This window comes from Heloderma suspectum, chromosome 1, assembly GCF_057233095.1.
Source record: "Heloderma suspectum isolate Gila_16-S chromosome 1, 16-S_ref, whole genome shotgun sequence".
NCBI lineage: Eukaryota > Metazoa > Chordata > Lepidosauria > Squamata > Helodermatidae > Heloderma > Heloderma suspectum.
Window position 1 is genome coordinate 144,706,448 of NC_139458.1, and position 22,252 is coordinate 144,728,699.

The 22,252-nt window shown below is 47.1% G+C and overlaps 1 protein-coding gene across 1 annotated transcript in view; it reads left to right on the plus strand.

Moving 5' to 3' along the window:
* The window catches only part of TNS1 (tensin 1), a 445,218-nt gene that overhangs the window by 129,223 nt on the left and 293,743 nt on the right, over window positions 1-22,252 (plus strand). The window contains exon 2 of the mRNA XM_084806390.1: window positions 11,304-11,418. Within this exon, the coding sequence (XP_084662516.1) occupies window positions 11,304-11,418 (115 nt within the window). The remainder of the gene's footprint in view (window positions 1-11,303; window positions 11,419-22,252) is intronic.

The window sequence follows — 22,252 nt, forward strand, 5'->3', positions numbered from 1 at the left end:
CAGCCCCCTTGGAGCCAGCATGAACCGAGAAGGCCTGAGGGTCATGGTCTGGGAACTTCCTCGCCAGCCCAGCTTGGGAACAGCTGGCTGTTGTTAGGACCTGAGGTGTGGAGTGATGCAGGGAAGACCGGCCTGCTAGTCTCTAACTCAGCAACTAATCTCTCCACAGGGACCATCAAATATAAAAATCCCCAAAGCTTTTTATAGAGGTAGGGAGGGAAGGGGAGGAACCGTTTTTATGCCAGACAGGGGAAGGCATAACTCCCCTGGGACCTGTATCATAAAACATCCAGGTTTGTGGCATTAAAAAACCAAAAGAGGCTCTCTGCCTTCATCCTTGATATATGGGGTCAGACTCCAGTCAGCTTGGCTGTCCAGTGACTGATAATGCAGCAACATAATCTTGTTCGAAATGTTTGGAGGAAGGAGAAAAAGGAAGCTTGGATCTGCCCTTGTCCCCTCCCCTCTTTCTTCCACCACTCCCCAGCAGTGTTTCCACATCTCTCTCTCTCTCTCTCTTTCTCTCTCTCTCTATATATATGTTTTAGAAAAGGCACCCTAATGGTGTCAGATCAGAAATAAAAGACGTCTCATGTTCTGTGATGATTTTGTAACAGGAGACTGTTATTGGGCATCTTGAGAGATTTGGGATACTGGGAATGGCGCTGCTCGTGTCCCCTCATGATGAGCTCTGAGAGCGAGGTCAGGTCCACTGACTGGTTGCTCTCTGAGGCCGAACGAAGCAGATGGAATGGCTTCCTTGTCGTGCTGCTGATGGCTCGGCTCTCTGGACAGGCTGCCTCTGGGAATCACCCACAGCTATGGCTGCCCTCTCACAGGTTTGGAGAATGGCCCTTCAACATAAGGCATCCCTGAAAATAAGACCTCTGTCACTTTAACTCCATGTTAACAGCAGGCCCAAAGTTACTGTTGAAAGTCATCGCCTTTCCTGGCAAGGTGTATCTCAGCTTATACCCTCGATGTGACATGGTCATGTTGACTGGTTCTCCACCCCTGCTCTCCACAACATTGGCTGCTGTTGGTGGTATGTGGGGAGACATGACATGATGAAGTCACATCATGGATAAGTGACATTACATGTGATGGGAAGAGAGAGAGGAGAATGAAACCTTGCTTTTCACGTCCTTCTGCCATTTCACAAAACCTAGTGCATCACCTTAGATATTTCATCTACAGGCTTCCCAAATCCAAAGTTTGCAATGAGAAAAAAAAAACAAGTTCTATGATCACTCAAAACAATTTGAAGACTGTTAAATTTACTTTCCCAAGTTTTATTTTACTTGCAAAGTATGAGATTTGCTTTTTTAGAATTTGGGCAGGTTTTGGTGTGTGTGTGTGTGTGTGTGTGGTGACATTTCTTGGTGAGCCTGAGGACCAAACTAGACAGCATGCCATTCGTGCAGTTAGAACATGTTATTTGCATTGGAAGGAAAGTTCCTGTTAATATGAATGGGAACTTTCCTTCCAATGCAAATAATATGAGCAGGGGTCCCAGTCTTGATTGGAACTGCAGCGCATGGGACAAAGAGTTAATGTCCTGCCAGGGTCCCAGTATGGATCAGGCCCCACCCGCCTGCCTTTACTTAAAAAAAAACAAATCCACTGAATTGCTAATTGCATGAATGGCATCATGTCTAGTTTGCCCTGAGGTTGTTTGTGGGAAATTTGTCATTCTGGATTGGGAAGATCCATATGAATAAAGGGAGCAAATTACATGCCCCATTGGCACTTTGGCTTCAGATAAGCCTTGCTCATCCTCAAACTGCATGAGCACATTTCCACTTGCCCTCCTCTTGGCATTAGGCCCCCTGATCCAAGCCACTCCAGAGTCCTATTCAGGCATTCAAAAAGGGGTTAAACTCAATGTGTGAGGAGAGGGAGTGCCCCTCTTCCTTGCTATGTTTGTCACCCTCAACTTGTGGGGGGTGACTGAAGAGGAGAGCCTCCTGTATCCACGGAGGTTCTCCACGTGAGCCAGAAAGCTGAAAAATCCACAATCTGGCTTGCGTGGAGAACTGCAGTGGACACAGGCAGCTCTTCTCTTCAAACTGTTGCTCTCTACGAGTTGAAGGTGACAAAGGTGACAAGGGAAAGGGGCAGGACGGGGATGGAGCACTCCTTACACGTTGATTTTAACCCCCTTTGAATGCCTGAATAAGGCTCAAGACACCAGGGAATTCCTCTTAGGGTTTTACCAGCCTGGTCTTTACTGCCTTGGGATCCACCCTGGCATCTAGCCCAAACTCTGAGCCCCTCAGGGTATGTGAGAAGAATTGGAAAATGAATGGTACCTTCACAGAGAGTGGGACAGCCCCCAAGATGAACAGTTCCACTCATTTCTCTGCCCTTTAGCCACCAACACTTTGATCCTTATTATATTAAATGAAGCTCTTCAGAAAGGACAAGTTACACAGAATAGGAAGGAGTAGAACAAGTCAAAAAAGAAAAGAAAATGTAACTGCCACTACTCTAGTTTGGACACCATTACCTGATGGAGATCTTCTAGTGCTACCAATCAGTGCTTTTCTGCTGCAGCTACAAGCTGAATTGTAATTGACTGACCACACTTCAGAAGTCTAGTGCTTATTTTGGTGTGTGCATCTTGCTATGTTCTGTCCACATGGTGAGCATGACATAGCATCCCCTTTCCTCACCCGGCATTGGTCACAACACACGCCCTTCTCCCGATGTTTTGAAGCAGGTGTTTTTCAGAGCCGTTTTAGCACCCTGTTGTGTGTGCGTGTGTTTTCCATTTTGGAAGCAGCACTGTTGCAGCTAAGCTTACTTCTGAGTAAACTTGGTTATGAAGTGGGTTATAACTTCCATTAATTTCACCTGAGAATGCCTAATCTCTAGGGTAGGCAAGTTTGCAACTGGATTCCATCAGACAACCCAATCTAGTCAGTTTCACAACCCAGCTAGAAAACTTGCAGGGTTGATTTTCTGTGCTTGTTAGTTGTGCTCTTCTACCATATCACAATTGTGGAGGGACAGAGTGGGGGGTGGGGGTGCCTACGGCACAGGGTTGGAGAATTGCAGCTAACTTAAGCATGGTTACTGATGGAGCTAGAAGTTCCATTGATCTTACCTGAGAAAGCCTGATCTCTAGTCTAGTCAGTTTCACAAGAAGATATCATTAGATAACCCAATCCAGTCAGTTTCACAAACCCTCTAGCAATCTTGCGGTCTTGATTTTGAACCAGAAATGGATGGCAGTGACTAGAGAAAGGAGGGAAATCCCCAACTTGTTATCCACCTTCTCGAGGTATAGCTCTCCACCGTGCATCAATTGTGCTTTTTTTTTTTTTTAATCAATACCTGCAAAGCAATTGTGCTGCTATTCTGCTCTTTCCTTCCCTAATGGGTTTTCCGTGGTAAGAAAAAAACATGGGAGAATTACAACTGGATGATGATGTCACCCGGAACCTCTGTAAAACTGCATGAACCAAGGCTTGACAACTGCACATTGAAAGCTTCATCTGCAAGCACCCCAGGCTAGTGGTACAACGTCTCTGTGGTTCTTTCTCCTGACAATGCTACTTGCAGTTTGCCAGATGAAGCAACGATAGCTTCTCGTGTTGATTTCTTCCTGGTCCTTTTGCTCCCCCTTAGTATTCTGTGCAAGAAACTAGGAGTCCTGCGTATTACTGTGTGTGTGTGTGTGTGTGTGTGTGTGTGTGAAACAGGTGGAAGGACTAGCGAAGGAATGGGGGACAAAAGCAGTGGCTGCTTTGTCTCCTGCTTCTTTGATGGTTTTAAAGCTATGACACCAATCTCCAGGTCTAACTTGGCAGCCTTAGGCAAGTCCCATGCAGTGGCTGTTTGTTCAGTGTTGGGTGCATTGTTAATTTAAAAACAACCACCGCATATTGACAGGACAATCCTGTGCATGTTTACCAATAAGTTAGTTCCATCGAATTCAATGGGACTTATTCTCAAGGAAGCGTGCATAGTGCAGCAATCTGAGGGTGCAATGCTATCAAGATAGGTGGCCGCCTCTGACCTCGGAGGCGACTGCCTATCCAAAGCAGGGCAGGAGAGGCCCGGGGGAGATTTTTCTCTCTGCGCCTCTACTGACTTGCTATTTTTCGCTGGCTGCTCTCCTCACCCTGGAATGCCCCCCAGAACGCCCCTTTTCATTCACTCCACACTCCTCTTGCAAGTGCGGAGGACAGGGCTTCTCCACAATGCCTCTGAGGCAGCGTGGACAAAGGGGGAGGTTGGTTTTCCAGGAACCAACCTCGGAGCTCGGGCTCTGAGGTTGGCTCCCGGAAATGAGCATATCCTGTGGCCCTCTAGACAGCATCTAGCCATAGGATTGCTCCCTGTATGTATTAAAATACATGTATTAATTATTATTAATAATGTTATTTATAATATTTTTGGACCATCTCTACACTCAATGAGTGTTCAAGGTGTTGTACAATAAAGATACAAATGTTAAAAGTCATAAAATACAAAAAAATGGAAACATATATTTAAAAAACAGGAAATAGCGATAAAAACAGAGGATTGCATTAACTATTAAAAGTTCAGCAGAACAATATCATCACTGAGGACACTACTAAGGAGTAGGCTAGCCTAAACTCCCTGGGGAGGGAGTTCCATAACTAAGGGCACAATCCTCTGCACGTTTAGACAGAATGGCTGGCTGAGGCATGCTGGGAGTTGTAGGACTTTTTTCTGTCTAAACGGTCATAGGTTTGTGCCCTAATGGTAGTACAGCAGCCTTCCCCAAGTTTAGGAGTACACCTTCCAGGATTCCTGACCCATTGGCTATGCTGTCTGGGGTTGATGGGAGTTGAAGCCCAAAACATCTGGAGGGCACCGTGTTAGGGGAGGCAGTACAGAGTAGTAGCAGCATCTGGTGCCAGCAGCAGTGTGCATGTGAGAAAGAGAGGGAGAGAGCACATGAGCTAGTGTGTTCTGAAGGGGGAATGTATTTGCAGCCTAGGATCTAGACATAGAGTTTATCAGTTTGACAATACTTCATTCTTCATGCCCAAATTAAATAAACAGCCGTCCCTCTTTTCCCCTGCTTCAACTTTCCCTTGAGGCTTAGAGCGTGAAGGAGTGAGGGAGGGAGGAAGGAACAGAGGTCATCTCAGTATAGGAAACATAAGTAACCCTTTTAGTAGGGAGATTTGAGCTGGGACCGGGCCCTGTGAAGGGAAAGTCCTGGGCATTGAACCTGCCCCCCCCCCATTTCATTAAAGCGTAAATGATGTGAAGAAAATTGAGTGTGTAGCTTTTCTTTATCGTTAACATAATCCAAGAGCTCAATGAACTGAACATACGATTTAATGCAATTTAACCCCCTCTTGTGTTCACATGCTCAGGATGATCCATAAGCAGTTTTAAAAGGATGTGTGTCCTCCCCCCACCTCCGATCCGAAAGGAATGCCTCCAGAGCAGTGTGGTGATTCACATCCAAATTACTGATTGTGAAAGAAGTCCAAGTTAAGAACTCTGAAATCAGTAGCGTGGATTAGTGTGGTGTGGTGAGAATGCTGCCATAAATATGTAATTTTCTAAGAACCTCCCAACATATATAACTTGGCCCGCATGGAGATTGAGCTTGGGTTTGTGAGTCAAAACAGATGGACATCAGCCAGCCTTTTGAGGTATGGAGATCTTGGGATTGGTATATATGGGTAAGGTGTGCTGGCGGCGTTTGAGGGGAGAAGGGTCGTTATTTGGGCATTTTGCTCTGGTAGGCCAGAGAGCTAAACAAGTGTAGGAAGAAGGGACAATGTTTAGGCTTAGTGCAGTGAGCAAATAAAGCTTGGCTTGAATCTAGAAACCCAGATTCATCTCCCACCTCTGCCATGGGCTCATTATATTGCCTTGAGCAAGTCAATTCCTGTCTGTCCACAGCAACATTGGCTTTCCCAAAGAGTTGCTGGGAGGGTGGACGATCAAGACTCCAAAGCATCTTGCAAACCAGAAGTACCTTATGAAGAGTAAATACTGGTGGGGCTTTGTCTAGCTAGAGTTCCCCTACACTGGGCGACCCATCGCATCACTGGGACTCTGGACCTCTGTGGCTGAGATGTTGAATCAACCAACACTCACATGTTCAGCTTCTCCTCCCACTCTGAGGACCCAGTGAGCATTCGCATAAGAAAGGGCAAAGTTTGCCAAAGGACATGGCTACGTAGTGTTGGACAGGGGAGGTTAAAATGTTCTGCTGCCAACCGGAGGGCAGCTCATCCTTTTCAAGCTGGAGGAAGGTAGGAAAGGACACTGAAAGGAGACAGCTGCTGCCCTAATAGTACTAATTCAGGTGTTCTCAATCCCCTTGAGGGTGGGTGGCTGGGAGAACTGGGGATTGATTTCCTTTCCATCCAGTCCCAGAAGGATGCTGCTTCAGCATGACAGACCCTCCTCTTGGCATAACCTTGGAGCCTGAGAGGAGGCAGGCACTCAAACTCTCTGTTGGGGCGGGAATAGCCATGGCTACCCATGAGGGGAGGGGGATTCACTGATGTCTAATTTAGGGTGGGGGAAGGGGAAGGGAAGAGAAGTGAATGAATTGTGAGTGGTAGCATTTGGTGTGGATGTGGCAAGACCCGTGTACTTCTTCATTTTCCTATGCCTGGCTTCCAAATGGTTGTCATAGAGGTGCTGTGAAACGACATTTGGTGCCCCTGTGAGACTCACCTGAGGCAGGGCCACCAAGGAGGCTCTACCTTGCTGGGACTATCAGCCAGGCCCTTCATCCTCTTGAGTGCCGTTGCATCCGTGCCCTGCTTGTGGGCTTCCCATATACATCTGGTTGGGAAACAAGATACTGGGTTACACAGGCCTTTGATCTGATCAGTATGGCTCTTCTTATTTTTTGAATTCTTTCTTTTCTGACAAGGCATAAAAATGAAGTTTTAAAAACAATTCCATTAGCACATCTGTACCTCGATATACCCTGGTTATATGTTTTCTATTTGTGCCAGGTTCCCTACAGCATCATCAGCAAACCTGTGGTTGAAAGGGAAGAGGGGCTGTGCCTTCTGTCAAAGAAAAAGGAGCTAGACTCTTTGAGCCAACATGGTTTTCACAGACCCACCCAGCCATAGCATTACAATTTTACACTTGAGAGACGTCAGCTAGCCAGGTTTCTTGTTTCACCTTCACCTAGAGTAGCTTCCAGGATTGTCATTGAATCACACACAACAGGTGGTCCTTGATGCGATGCCCATCGCTATTCATGTGAAAAGATGCATTTAACTAATTCTGGCACTAAGAAGGGGGTTGGAGTAAGATGACCTCCAAGATGCCTTCCAGCTCTAAGAGTCTATGCATTCAGCAGGACTGGATGTGCATGGCGCTATGGATGGGAATGTGCATCTAGAGGCAAGTGTAATGCACATGGAAGGAGGCTTACTTACGTAGGTTCCTCTTGCTGGATGGGCTGAGGATAATATCCAGGGAGGCAGAGGTAGCAGACCAGCACAAGCAGGAATAGAATTGATGCGGAGTCTGTGCACCCTTTTCCTCTCATTAAATATTATGGCTTTCCAACCTTACTATTTACCATTGAAACTAGTGCTGAAATTTTGCACAGATTGAGCAAAATTTCGAAGTCATCTATCTGAATTGTAAGCGCTTCCACATTTTGCTTTTTTGAGATGTGACTCCGAGGCAATAGGCATAGTTTTTTTCAACTCACCAAATACAATACTTTTACATGCCTAAATCAACCGGCATCATAATGAGAAATGCTTAAGAAAAATACAAATGAGGATAATATCAGTGTGGATATTTGCAAATAAATTAGAGCTTGAAGAATTTACCTGAGAATTTCTCCCCCCTTTCTCCTCCCCTTCCTAATTGCTTCTCTTTTAATTATATCTTATTATGTCTGATCTGACCATAGTGACACATGCTTTAGTTCATCCAGTTTGTACTACTATAACGTACTTTACTTGGGGCTGCCTTTGAAAACTGTTGGAAATTTCAGCTGGTCCAGAATGCTGCAGCCAGACTGTCAACCAAGACTGGTTACAGGAAGCGTATGACTCCCTTGTTACAACAGCTTTGCCAGCTTTTGCTTTGTTTCTGGGCATAATTCAAAGTGCTTTTTATGACCTATGGCTTGCAACCAGGCCATCTGAAAGACTGTCTTCTCCCATATGAACCTGCCCAGTTTTTAAGATCTGGGGAGACCCTTCTCTCAGTCCCACCACCATTGGAGGCACATTTGCTGGGAATGTGAGGCAGGGCCTTCTCGGTGGCTGCTTCCAGGCTTTCGAACTCCCTGCCAAAGGAGGCTAAGTTGGCTCCTTCTCTGTTGTCCTTTCTCCAGCAGGCAAAGATGTTTTTATTCAGATGGGCCTTTAGTATGTAAGCAGAAAAGCTATGTAATTGGTTGGATTATATTTATTTCTTTTGTTGTTGTGTTTCGCATTGTGTTTTCTCTTTGTTTTTATAAATGTTTAGTTATGTTATTGTTTTAATCTTGGTCTTACTGTTAGCCAGCTTGGGAGCTATTTTTGGTGGAAAGGGTGATATAAATAAATGAATCCAGACAGGTTAGTGCAAAACACTAATAAAACTCACTGACTGGCAACAGCTTTATAGCACAACTTAGAGTCCAGTAGATGATAGGTAGAATACTACTACCACCCAAGGGTTTCTATAAAAGCTAACAAAGCTTTTTTTTTTTTTTTTTACTGTGGTGGCGGTCTCTGGGGTGTGTGAGCTGGTATCTGACCCAGAACTTGCTTTGCTCGTGGATTAGCATCAGATACTGGCACCCAGTGGTGCAGTGAAGAAATACACCTTTAGTGGAACAAACCTCTTACAACGGGTCAAAGCAAATGTGCTGGGGTCATTCATGTGTTTGCCCCCTTTGCATATGGGGCAGGGGTGAGTTCTGATTTTTACAATAAAAGGTGGTACACAGGGGTGAGGGGAGCAGAATCCTCCCCCACCATACCTTGCTTCACTCTGTTGCATGAAGCGCTTTTCTCTCCAACATGGCTCACTTCGAGTGTTGGAGCTGAGCTGGAAGAAAAATGCCTGAAGCCGATGGTAATTGCATGTGCATGGTGGAGGAGGGAATAGTCAGCTCCCCTCACGCATGTGATCTTTTGGATGTTAACATTAGACTCCCCCGCACTTTATGTGTGAATGGTGCAGACACATGAAGAGTCAATCTGGCTCTCCCATCGCATCTAGACTGACCCCAAGTCAAGCAGTGGGGCAGTTTTGTCGTGCAGGGATGAAGGACGTGTGGCCCTCCAGATGTTGGTGGACTGCAACTCCAGGGCGGCTACATCTTCCCCATCACTGTTGTAGCACTTCAAAGGAAGTGCTTAATATCAGCCGGCGCATGCTAGTATTGGATCGTAGAGGCTATTTCAAAACTCTGGTCTCATGGATTTATTTATGCATGATATTTACTAAACAACTTTCTATCCAAGTAATCAAGCAATGCTCATAAAATAATAAAAAATCATCATCATCCTCCTGTAATAAACCTGGAGATCAGCGCCAAACATTAAACAGCTCGATATGACAAGGCCTGGTGGCAACTTAGGGCTGCTCCATTTATGTTTTGCACTCCCAATGATAAACTACATGCGCATAGTTTCATTTTCAAATGGTGCTCAGGAATTCAAGTACGCACATACTAGTTGGGGCATGAAAACCAGTGGTATAGTGGAGCCAGGGCTCAGAGGGTCAAAAGCCCCAGGACGGCAATGTCAGCTGTCATTTCCTCCAAGCTTCCCTGTTCTGAGTTTAGGCTTTTGAAATGCAAAGTATTTTGGGGTGGCTTAGTTTTGAATGGGTAATTAAGAACCATTCGCTTTACAAAAGACCTACAAAAGACACGCGTGCGTGCGCACACATGCACACGCACACAGAGAGAGATGAACACAGCAGCCTTCATTTTTGGACGCTCCTTGGGGGCGTGGCTATGGGGACTGTCACGAAGAGTGCCTCCACTTCAGAATGTACTACTTCACCACTGATGGAAATGTTTGGGCAAAAGCCACAATTACAGGCAAAAGCCACAATTACTCACAAGGGATCCTCTGATGCATATGCATGTTTATTTATATGCGGGCAATGAGATTGTACAAAATGAGATATATGAAATATCCTTGACTCTCCCATGCCATTCAGTTGCTAGAACTGTAATTCTGTGGGTTTGAAGGCTGGCAGAAAAGAGTCTGCCTCTGAACACATGGAGATTTGTCTTGATTACCAAGGAGCTGCCACCTCAGGGCTTAGGCAGCATGATGCCTTGGCAGTTTTGAGTCTCCTTTTCCAGGCATGTCACTTGCTTTCTCTGGAAGGCTTCCTTGTTAGATGTGAAAGAGCTCCAAGAGGAGTTACCCATGCAGAATCGCTAGCCTGTGGGCCAAAACTGCCCCCCCCCGCATCCCAATCCGGCTTCCAGGGTTCCCAGGTGCCCCCCCCTTCCCCATCCACTGATCACTGGGTGTTGTCCTGCATTTTGTGCAGTTTTTTCCCATTCTCAAAGGTTATTGGCAGTAAGAGCTTTAAGGTAATATATCCTGGTATTTTTGGTTTTGTGATCCTGCCGCTTTTGCCTTTGGCCCTGACCACCACTGGAATGTGACTGCCAAAAGCTTCTCTAAAATGGAATTTGACTCTCGGGCTGAAAGAGGTTCTGCACTCCTGATGCAGTGAATGATGTGGATTTATTTATTTAATTTCTATAGCGCCCAATAACCGAAGCTATTTGGGCAGTTCACAAAAATTAAAAGTGGGGAGAAGAGGTGGCATGATTCAGATAATGTGGATCCTCGGTAGCAAAAGCAAGGCCTAAATTAAGGGTGGGCAGACTTCAGACTTGCAGGATCAACTTCTCTTTTTCCCTAGGATTTTGAGGTCCACCAACCAGATCCAGGTGCAAACCACTGTTTCAGGAAGGCAGACATAAAACTGAGGAACAATATGCCTCTGCTCAGCCTAGGAGTTTGTTTTCAGTGCCAGAAGTGGAGCTCTTGCACAGATCCTTTCACTCATACTCCTGTCCCCCTACCCCAAGCTTTCTTGACTGTTTCAGCAGCCTCATTTAGGAGTGAGGAAGTTTGTTGTTGTTGTCAGTTTTGCTAAACCTTTTGGTACTGCTGATCTACTTGGAATCATCCAGAGATCTCCTAGTCTATCCCGATCTCTCTTCTGGTCACCCCAGCCTAAATTACATGTACTAATCCCAAGCAGTGTTCTAATCCATTCATTTGTTTAGAAATGAGGGGTGCTTTTTTTACCTTTGACAATATTGTCTCTCTTTCCTTTCCTTCCTGCAGCCCGAGGACCTTGAAGCATCCACATCCCACACCTTCAAAGTGAAGAGCTTTAAGAAAGTGAAACCATGTGGGATATGTCGTCAGGCCATTACCCGGGAGGGTAGCACCTGCCGAGGTGAGTGAGGGGGGCAAGGGAGAGTGATGTCAGGGTGCCAAAGACAACGGGTGTGCTGGGTGGGGGAAGGGGAGTCGACTAAGGTGAGGAGCAAGTTGTATAACTGTCCTGGCCCAAATTCACATCTCTCTGCTCAACCTTGGTCATCTTCAGTCAAATGGAGAAAGCAATTCCAGGCTGGAACATGGAAAAGTGGTGGTCTTCATTTCAGAATGAGAGAGGGACTATGTGCAGCTGCCTTCCCTAACTTCGTGCCCTCCAGATGCTTTGGACTTCAACTCTTATCAACCCTAGCCAGCATGGCTAATGGTCAGAAATGTTGGGAGTTGTCAAAAACATCTGGAGGGCACCAGGTTGGGAAGGTTGATGTGGAGGTTTTAGATCAGGGGTGGGCAATTTGTGTCCCCCAGATGTTTTGGCTTACAACTCCCATTATCCTTCACTACTGCCTGAGCTGGCTACATCTGGAGGGCTAAAAGTTGCCCAACCCTGTACTAGAGCTCCAGTGGGTGGTTACAGGTGATTGTTCACTCCATGATGGGTCTCATGCAACCATGTAGGTTCCACATCCTGTCTGTCTGTAGCATCTGGCTATGCAACACAGCAGGATTGCTGGTTTTGTTTTGTTTTTACCATACACTCATACCTATATGGGGAAGCAGGGACATGCTAACCTTTAATACATGGCAGGATGTTACAGATGACCTGTACGTTGGTGGTACGTTGACACATGGTGGCTGTGATGTAAATCATTTGTTGCCACCTGGGGTCATTATATGCAAGTGGGGAGCAGAGGTGGCATGATTTGGATAATGTTTTTGCCCTTATGCTTCCTGGGGTTTCCAAGGCTGTTTATACCTTCTGAAGGTATTTCAGCCAGTGTAGTTTTGCAGCTGGCCACAGGATGTCAGACTTTGTACCTTCTAATTTCCACTTATCCTGAGCAAACGGTATGGAGTTGCTGCCTGGTGCAGTGGATCATGCCCGTGTTTGCTCCCAGTTGAGGCAGTAAAGGTACCAAAGGGAGTACACTAGTGACCTTCATAGGCCTTCATTCAGTCTTCCTGCTCCTTGCCTGGAAGCAGAGAACAAAGTGCAAATGTGTTGCATAATTCACTTGTGCTAAGTGGCAAGTGAATCTGAAAGGCGTGATCAGAAAAGTGACAATATGAATTTGGGCAGACTTGGAAGCCCCTTCATGGATCACTGCCTTGTTGTGGCGAAGGGGCTTGCGTAACTCAGTGAAGCCATAAGCTATGCCGTGCAGGGCCACCCAAGACGGACAGGTCATGGCAGAGAGTTCTGACAAAATGTGGTCCACTGGAGAAGGAAATGGCAACCCACTCCAGTATTCCTGCCAAGAAAACCCCATGCAACGTATCACAAGGCTAAAAGAGATGACGCCGGAAGATGAGCCCCTCAGGTCGGAAGGTGTCCAATATGCTACTGGGGAAGAGCAGAGGGTATTTCCAAGTAGCGCCAGAAAGAGTGAAGCGGCTGGGCCAAACCCGAAAGGACACTCAGCTGTGGATGTGTCTGGTGGTGAAAAGAAAATCCGGTGCTGTAAAGAACAATATTGTTTAGGAACCTGGAATGTCAGATCAATGAATCAAGGTAAGCTGGAGGTGGTCAAACATGAGATGGCAAGATTGAACATCGACATCTTGGGAATCAGCGAACTAAAATGGACAGGCATGGGCGAATTTAATTCAGGTGACCATCATATCTACTATTGTGGGCAAGAATCCCTTAGAAGAAATGGAGTAGCACTCATAGTCAACAAAAGGGTGGGAAAAGCAGTACTGGGGTACAATCTTAAAAATGATAGAATGATCTCAGTACGAATCCAAGGCAAACCATTCAACATCACAGTAATTCAAGTCTATGCCCCAACCACTGAGGCCGAAGAAGCTGAGGTTGATCGGTTCTATGAAGACCTACAACACCTTCTAGAACTAACACCAAAAAAAGATGTCCTCTTCATCATAGGGGATTGGAATGCTAAAGTAGGAAGTCAAGAAATCACCGGGATAACAGGCAGGCATGGCCTTGGTGTACAAAATGAAGCAGGACAAAAGCTAATAGAGTTTTGCCAAGAGAACATGCTGATCATAGCAAACACTCTTTTCCAACAGCACAAGAGGCGACTCTACACATGGACGTCACCAGATGGTCAATATCGAAATCAGATTGATTATGTCCTTGGCAGCCAAAGATGGAGAAGCTCCATACAGTCAGTAAAAACAAGACCTGGAGCTGACTGTGGCTCAGATCATGAGCTGCTTCTTGCAAAATTTCGGCTTAAATTGAAGAACGTCGGGAAAACCACTAAATCGTTCAGGTATGACCTAAATCATATCCCTGATGAATATACAGTGGAGGTGAGGAATAGATTTCAGGGATTAGACCTGATAGACAGAGTGCCTGAGGAACTATGGACGGAGGTCCGTAACATTGTTCAGGAGGCAGCAACTCAATCCATCCCAAAGGAAAAGAAATGCAAGAAAGCCAAGTGGCTGTCTGAGGAGGCTTTACAAGTAGCTCACGAAAGAAGGGAAGCGAAAAGCAAGGGAGAAAGGGGAAGATATACCCAACTGAATGCAGAGTTCCAGAGAATAGCAAGGAGAGACAAGAAGGCCTTCTTAAATGAACAATGCAAAGAAATCGAGGAAAACAACAGAATGGGAAAGACTAGAGATCTCTTCAAGAAAATCGGAGATCTCAAGGGAACGTTTTGTGCAAAGACGGGCATGATAAAGGACAAAGAAGGCAGGGACCTAACAGAAGCAGATGAGATTAAGAAGAGGTGGCAAGAATACACAGAAGAACTATACAGGAAAGGTCTGAATGTCCCTGATAGCCATGATAGTGCGGTCACTGAACTTGAGCCGGACATCCTCGAGAGTGAAGTCAAGTGGGCCTTAGGAAGCATTAGTAACAACAAAGCTAGCGGAGATGACAGTATTCCAGCCGAGCTATTTAAAATCCTAAAAGATGATGCTGTTAAAGTGCTGCATTCAATATGCCAACAAATCTGGAACACTCAGCAGTGGCCACAAGACTGGAAAAGGTCAGTTTACATTCCAATTCCAAAGAAGGGCAATGCCAAAGAGTGTTCAAACTACCGCACAATTGCGCTCATTTCACATGCCAGCAAGGTGATGCTCAAAATCCTACAAGCTAGGCTTCAGCAGTATGCGAACCGAGAACTACCGGAAGTACAAGCGGGGTTTCGAAGAGGCAGAGGAACTAGAGATCAAATCGCCAACATTCGCTGGATCATGGAGAAAGCAAGAGAATTCCAGAAAAACGTCTATTTCTGCTTCATTGACTACGCTAAAGCCTTTGATTGTGTGGATCACAACAAACTGTGGCAAATTCTTAAAGTGATGGGAGTACCAGACGACTTACCTGTCTCCTGAGAAACCTGTACGAGGGTCAAGAAGCAACAGTAAGAACCAGACATGGAACAACCGATTGGTTCAATATTGGGAAAGGAGTACGACAAGGCTGCATATTGTCACCCTGCTTATTTAACTTATATGCAGAGTACATCATGAGAAATGCCGGGTTGGATGAATCAGAGGTCGGAATTAAGATTGCTGGGAGAATTATCAACAACCTCCGATATGCAGACGATACCACCCTAATGGCAGAAAGCGAAGAGGATCTCAAGAGCCTCTTGTTGAGGGTGAAAGAGGAGAGTGCAAAAGCTGGTTTGAAACTCAACATTAAAAAAACTAAGATCATGGCATCTGGCCCCATCACTTCCTGGCATATAGAAGGGGAAGAAATGGAAGCAGTGACAGATTTTACTTTCTTGGGCTCCAAGATCACCGCAGACGGTGACTGTAGCCATGAAATTAAAAGACGCTTGCTCCTTGGGAGGAAAGCTATGGCAAACCTAGACAGCATAGTAAGAAGCAGAGACATCACCTTGCCGACAAAGGTCTGTGTAATCAAAGCTATGGTTTTCCCAGTAGTAATGTATGGCAGTGAGAGCTGGACTATAAGGAAGGCTGAGCGCCGAAGAATTGATGCTTTCGAACTGTGGTGCTGGAGAAGACTCTTACGAGTCCCCTGGACTGCAAGGAGGTCAAATCAGTCCATCCTAAAGGAAATCAACCCTGAGTGCTCATTGGAAGGACAGATACTGAAGCTGAAGCTGAAATATTTTGGCCACCTAATGCGAAGAGAAAACTCTCTGGAAAAGACCCTGATGCTGGGAAAGACTGAAGGCAAAAGGAGAAGGGGACGGCAGAGGATGAGATGGCTAGATAGCATCACAGATGCAATGAATATGAACTTGAGCACGCTCCGGGAGAGAGCGCAGGACAGGAAGGCCTGGCGTACTATGGTCCATGGGGTCACGAAGAGTCGGACACGACTGAACGACTGAACAACAACAACAGACTTGGAAGTGATCCTTTAACATTTAGCAAAGGGTAGATAGGTACAGTTCATGGTTTTGATGGCGGGGTGGTTCAATGGTCAGGACCTACTTAATTTGACATTCTCTTATGAGGTGGCAGCCATGCAAGGAATTGAAATACCTTATTAATTCCAAGTTTTATGTGTGTGTGCGAGAGAGAGAGTGCGTGTGTGAGAGAATATGAATGAATGCGTACATGCCAAGGTGTTCTGAACTACTGTGTTTTAAGGCAGAGCTGCATCCTGACCTGTGTTCCATTAACAATTCCAAAAGCGCTGCTAGGTCAGGGTCATAGCCCCAGATGTCATGAACAAATAAACTGAGTTACTCCTTAGGTCAAAATGAAAACCTGAAAGTGTTACCTCACCTGACCTAGCAAGGAAATTCCTTTTGATCTCAGGAAATGGCAGACATTTTTGGTGTCTGCTGTTGGGTTTGGACAGCTATTGTATGTTGGTCTTAATGTTTTTTGTTGTATAGGTAGAAGGAATGAGTGCAGAATCAGCAGGCCTCAAAACATGACTGTTCTTTAATTCCACACACACAGAAGTGACCACTTAGCCGACACTCCACCCACTGTTGCTACTCCCAGCTCTACAGGAGCTGCCAAGGTTCAGAACAAAACTAAGCTACAGTACACCCCCTAGGATGCATAACAGTTTTCATCTTCTTGTGAGCTGCCTTGAATGCCATGGTGTGGCAGAAAGGTGGCATAATAAGATTTTAAATAAATGAATGAATGAATGAACGAATGTACAAATGAGCAGACAGGCTGTTTCCTTATTTTGCTGTCAGGAGAGTGGGATTCATTCTGACATTTCATCCAGTGAAATGGTCCTGGGACAGAATAAGCATGCCACTCCAAGCACACTGCAGTGCAACTGTTCCAACCCTTCCTAAATATCCAGCCACTGGTTTTGCTTAGTTGCCTAGACCAGCAAAGGAAGCCTGCTGGCCACTATCCTTCAGCATGGAACTAGAACCTTAAGTTCAGAAGTGCAGGAGAAACTCAGAAAATGGCCTTTGAAAAGAATCAAAATATAAATATCATGGCCTTCAAGATGTTTGTGGGATGCACATACAAGCAAGACCTCATGTGACTCTGCAGGCAACTGTTAACCGAGGATAGTATCTTATTCAACACTACCACTATCATAAATTACATTGTGCTAGCGTAAGCAACCTCTAGCACAGCAACAGTAGCGTGTGCTGGTGCGATGAGTTTTCCATGGAAACCTGTTGGCATTGCACTAGAAGTCACTTACATTAGCACAACATAATTTACATTAGTGGTAGTCTCAAATAAGGTGCTGCCCATACACATCTATCATCCACAGGTAGAGTGAGTAGACTGTGTGTAACGCCCCTTAGGAAGCCTATTAGAAGTCTGGTCTACTTGGTGTTACTTGGGAACACGGTTTGTATGATACATCGCTGTGTGTCTAGCAAGTTGCATGTGATCTGTGTGGAAGCCGTTCCGTAGTAATACGGCATGTGTGTCTTTTTCAGCCACTTTGAGGAATCCTGTCCCCTGAGTCCTTGGTACCGTTCCAAAGGAAGCGGTGGAAGCTGCTTCCGAAGTTTTGCCCTTGCCCGATATAGCATCACTGCTACTAAAGCAGAAGGGTTCACGTCTGTGAGTGGAAGCCCCGTATGTGGAAACAGGCTTCCACGTGTGTATCGCTGGCTAGATCAAGAATATGAATCCGATGCACGTGCACATCTGCAGTGCTGGTTCCAGGTTTTGGAGGGTCCTTGGGCGGGGGCCCTCCCTCAGTGACTCTGCCTTCTCACCACCATTGTCACCAGCGGCTCTTGTTCCTCGTCCTCTTTCTCATCATTGCTACCGCTTGCTTGCTTGGCAGGCAGAGAGCCAGGGAGCAGGCAGGCAGGGGCATCACCTGTTCCTCCTCCTCCTCATTGTGCGAGAATGAGAGGCCAGTGAACAAGCAGGTTGTCATGGGGAAGGGGAGGAGCAACTCCCAGAGGCTCTGGTCAGTGGGGTCCTGCTGGGGTGCGGGCCTGTCACGTTCCTTCATCTTCCCCCTTCGCAATCAACACACTCCAGGAAACCAGGCCTCTGGCTCACTACTTTATTAGTTAATGACTAGCTTCTTTACAAATGCAAATTCTAGGAAACTCTCAGACTGCAATGAAACAGGTAATCCACACATCTACAAATATCAATAGAGGAGCCAAAGTGGAAGTTAGAGAAGTTGCCAGCAGTCTGGGCAAGAACTTCTGGGACAGACTAGCTTCACAGGGATGCCCCTCCCGTAGGGTGGCTCGCTCCTGAGTAGGCTTCCATGCATGGCCAACCTGGTGGAGCATGTGAGCTCCACCTCTAACTTTTCCCACTTCGCTCTGTGATAGATCCTAGCATCCCTGAAGTCACGCCCCTCGCTCTCCTCCTCCCCTGAACCCTGGGTTCTCATGGTGGAGGAAAGGGGGTGGGGTGTTAAGGCTGAGCCATCTGTACGTCAGAGTCTTGGGAAGAAAGCTTTGCCATATCTGAGCTCACCAGGGAGGTTGCCTCCCCCTGTTCTGGCTGTTCCCATTCTGAATCCGAGCTGCTAGACATCGCCACATGCTCAAATTCATTCCTGACAGGGCCTTTGGCAGGTTCCCAACCATGGCTACCCTTGATGCTGGCCCCGCACATCTGAGTGTGGATGTTACCTGCATTTATTTCAGTGGGTGGGTGCTTGAATGTGAATCCGTATTTTGGTGCAATTCTTCACAAGTAAAAAATACTGTTTTCACAGTCAATTAGAGTTAGAATGTGGCATAAATGGCGGCAATTGTTTTTGAAGCATATTCCTTGCATAAATACTATTTTGAAACAAACACGTACCGAAATCAAAAGGCAAAGCCTGACGGTCTGCACGTTATGAACTCTGTCAACAGCCAAAACCTCACCAAGTACCAGTACCGTCACGCACAACCATAGAAAACAGAATGCAAAATAATCCACATTATTTTGGCACTCATACCCAGGTGTTTGGAAGGACCCATAGTGGGACTCAAAAGCTGTGTCCCATATGGACACAGTGCAAATGTTCCAAATGCCATGTGGCAAATTTACCACACCAAATGATCACAGAATGTGGGTGGTGGCATGTGGAAGGTCCAACATGTCAGCTGCACATGATTGTATTTATTTATTAAATGTATTGATTGCCCATCTGGCTGGTCACCCAGCCACTCTGGGCGATGTACAGCATATAATAAAACAGTTTAAAACAATAAAATCCTACAATAAAAATGTTTTCTAAAATACCCTAACCCACCCCAAATGCCTGCCTGAACAACCACGTTTTTAATGCACAGCGGAAGCTCATTAAAGAGGGGGCATGGTGGAGTTCCCTAAGGAGGGAGTTCCACAGAATGGGGGCCACCACAGAAAAGGCCCTCTCCCTCGTCCACACCAGTCTAGCTGTCCTGGCTGATGGGACAGAGAGAAGGCCATCTGAGGCTGATCTTGTTAAGCGGCCTGTCTGGTGTTGCTGGAGGTGTTCCTTAAGATAGGCTGGGCCGGAACCATGTAGGGTTTTAAAGGTCAAAACCAACACCTTGAATTTGGCCCAGAAAACAACTGGTAACCAGTGCAACTCCTTCAGCACTGGAGTGATGTGATCTTGCCGGCGGCTGCCTTTAATCAGGTGAGCTGCCGCATTCTGTACCAGCTGCAGCTTCCGAACTGTCTTCAAGGGTAACCCCACGTAGAGCGCATTACAGTAGCCTAAACGAGAGGAGACCAGGGCATGTACTACGGATGGGAGCAGACGGTCGGGAAGGAAGGGGCGCAGCTGCCGTATCAGATGGAGTTGGTACAGCGCTGTCCGGCTCACAGCTGACACCTGAGCCTCCATGGACAGCTGGGAGTCTAAAATGACCCCCAGGCTGCAGACCTGGTCTTTCGAGGGTAGCCATACCCCATTCAACCCCAGGTCAACATCCCCCAGCCTCCTCTTGTCTCCCAGCAAAAGTACCTTGGTCTTGTCAGGGTTCAGCTTCAGCTTATTCCTCCCCATCCAGCCACTCACCGTTTCCAGACATTTGGACAGGGATTCTATGGCCAACCTTGGTGAAGATTTGAACGAGAGGTAGAGCTGCGTGTCATCTGCATATTGATGACACCGCACCCCAAATCTCCTGATGATAGCCCCCAGTAGCTTCCCATAGATGTTAAATAGCATTGGGGAGAGGATGGAACCCTGTGGCACCCCACAAGTGAGTGGCCATGGGTCCGAAACCTCCTCTCCCAGTGCTACCCTCTGGTACCTGCCGGAGAGGAAGGACCGGAACCACCACAATACGGTGTCTCCAATGCCCAACTCCTCCAGGCGGTTCAGGAGGATACCGTGGTCAACGGTATCAAAAGCTGCTGAGAGGTCGTGGAGAACAAGGAAGGAGCATTCACCCCTATCCAGAGCCCCCCTCATATCATCCACCAAGGCGACCAAGGCCGTTTCTGTCCCACGCCCAAGCCTGAAGCCCAACTGAAATGGGTCTAGATAATCAGTTTCTTCGAAGTGTGCCTTCAACTGCATCGCCACCACCCACTCAACCACCTTGCCCAAAAATGACAGATTTGAGACTGGGCAAAAGTTGTTCAGAACTTGGGGATCCAAGGAGGGCTTTTTTAAGAGTGGTCTTATCACTGCCTCCTTGAGGGCTGATGGCATCACTCCCTCCTCAAGGGAGGCGTTCACCACCGCCCTGATCCCCTCACCCAGTCTCTGTCTGCAGCCCATAATGAGCCAAGATGGGCAAGGATCAAGTAAGCAGGTGGTCAGCCTTACAGATGAAAGCACCTTGTCCACTTCATCAGAAGGAAGAAGCCGGAACTGATCCCACAAAACCGGTTTGCCACAGGCCGCCTCTTGCTCACTAACTGTATCCACAGCGTGCGGAGTAACACTCCTAATCTGATCAATTTTATCTGCAAAGTGCCTTGCCAAGGCCTCACAGGAGGCCTTAGAATGGTCCAGTGGTTCTGGAGCCACAGGACCGACCAGGCTCTGGACCACTTGGAACATCCTCCTGGGATAGCATTCTGCGGATGCGATAGAGGCAGCATAATATTCCTTTTTTGCTGCCTTCACCGCCACGTGATAGGCTGAAGATACAGGTCTAGCCCGTGTCTGATCGCCTTTGGAGTGAGACTTCCGCCACAGGTGCTCTAGCCGTCTCACCTCCTGTTTCAGAGCTCATAACTGCGGATTGAACCATGGTGCAGTCCAAGCCCTGTTCAGGGGGAGAGGGTGTTTCGGAGCCACCCAATCTAATGCCCCAGTGATTGTGGCATTCCAGCCACCCACCAGGGTCTCGACTGAGTGGCCGTTGGCGTGCCCCAGAGAATCCCCAAGCACATTCAGGAATCCATTTGGATCCATAAGATGCCTGGGGCGGACCATTTTAATGGGTCCTCCACCCCTGCGGAGGGGTTGTGAAACCGAGAAGTCTAACGTCACCAGATAGTGATCTGACCATGACAAGGGGGTGGTGGATATACCCCTTACTTCCAGATCATTCCCCGCTTCTCCAGAAACAAACACAAGGTCTAGTGCATGACCGGCTACATGGGTGGGCCCAGTTAGAATATGGTGCAGCTCCCAGGAAGCCATGGTCTCCATGAAGTCCCGAGGTGCTCCTGTGAGGATGGCCTCTGAATGTACGTTGAAGTCCCCCAACACCAATAAGTTAGGGGACTGTACACACACATCAGAGACCACCTCAAGTACCTCCACCAGGGAGTCAGTCGTGCAGCGGGGTGGACGGTATGTGAGCAGAATCCCCAGACTGCCCTTCGGGCCCAACCTCCAGTACATGCACTCAGCAACCTTGGTCTCCCGGAGAGGGGGTCTGGTGAAGACCAAGGACTCTCAGTAGATAACAGCCACTCCCCCTCCCCGATCCCCAGCCCTCGGCTGCTGTGCATACGAAAATCCGGCTGGACACATGGCTGCAAGGGTTGGAGCAGCAGCCTCGGCCAGCCAGGTCTCCGTAACACATGCCAGGTCTGCACCCTCATCCAGGATCATGTCATGGATGAGGGAGGTTTTCTGGGTAACAGTCCTGGCATTGCAGAGCAGCAAATGAAGGCCAGAAGATGGGGTCACGCCTCCCCCAGCCATCCTTTGGCTCCGGACAGGCCCGGAGCAGGGGACAGATACTACACATCTCTCCCTTGTTCCCCTTACCTGACATGGCCTGCCCCTAGCGCTCCGCTTCATTTGATTGAAATTACAAATGAAGATAAATGCCACAAAATGGATGTATACATGTGGTGAGTGTAATACCTAGACCAGACTTGGAAATATTCAAAGGGGGAGAGGTGTGATCTTTAGCGAGGCTTGTAGATATTTGGGCTTCCCTGGTACTCAGGAGTGATTCAAA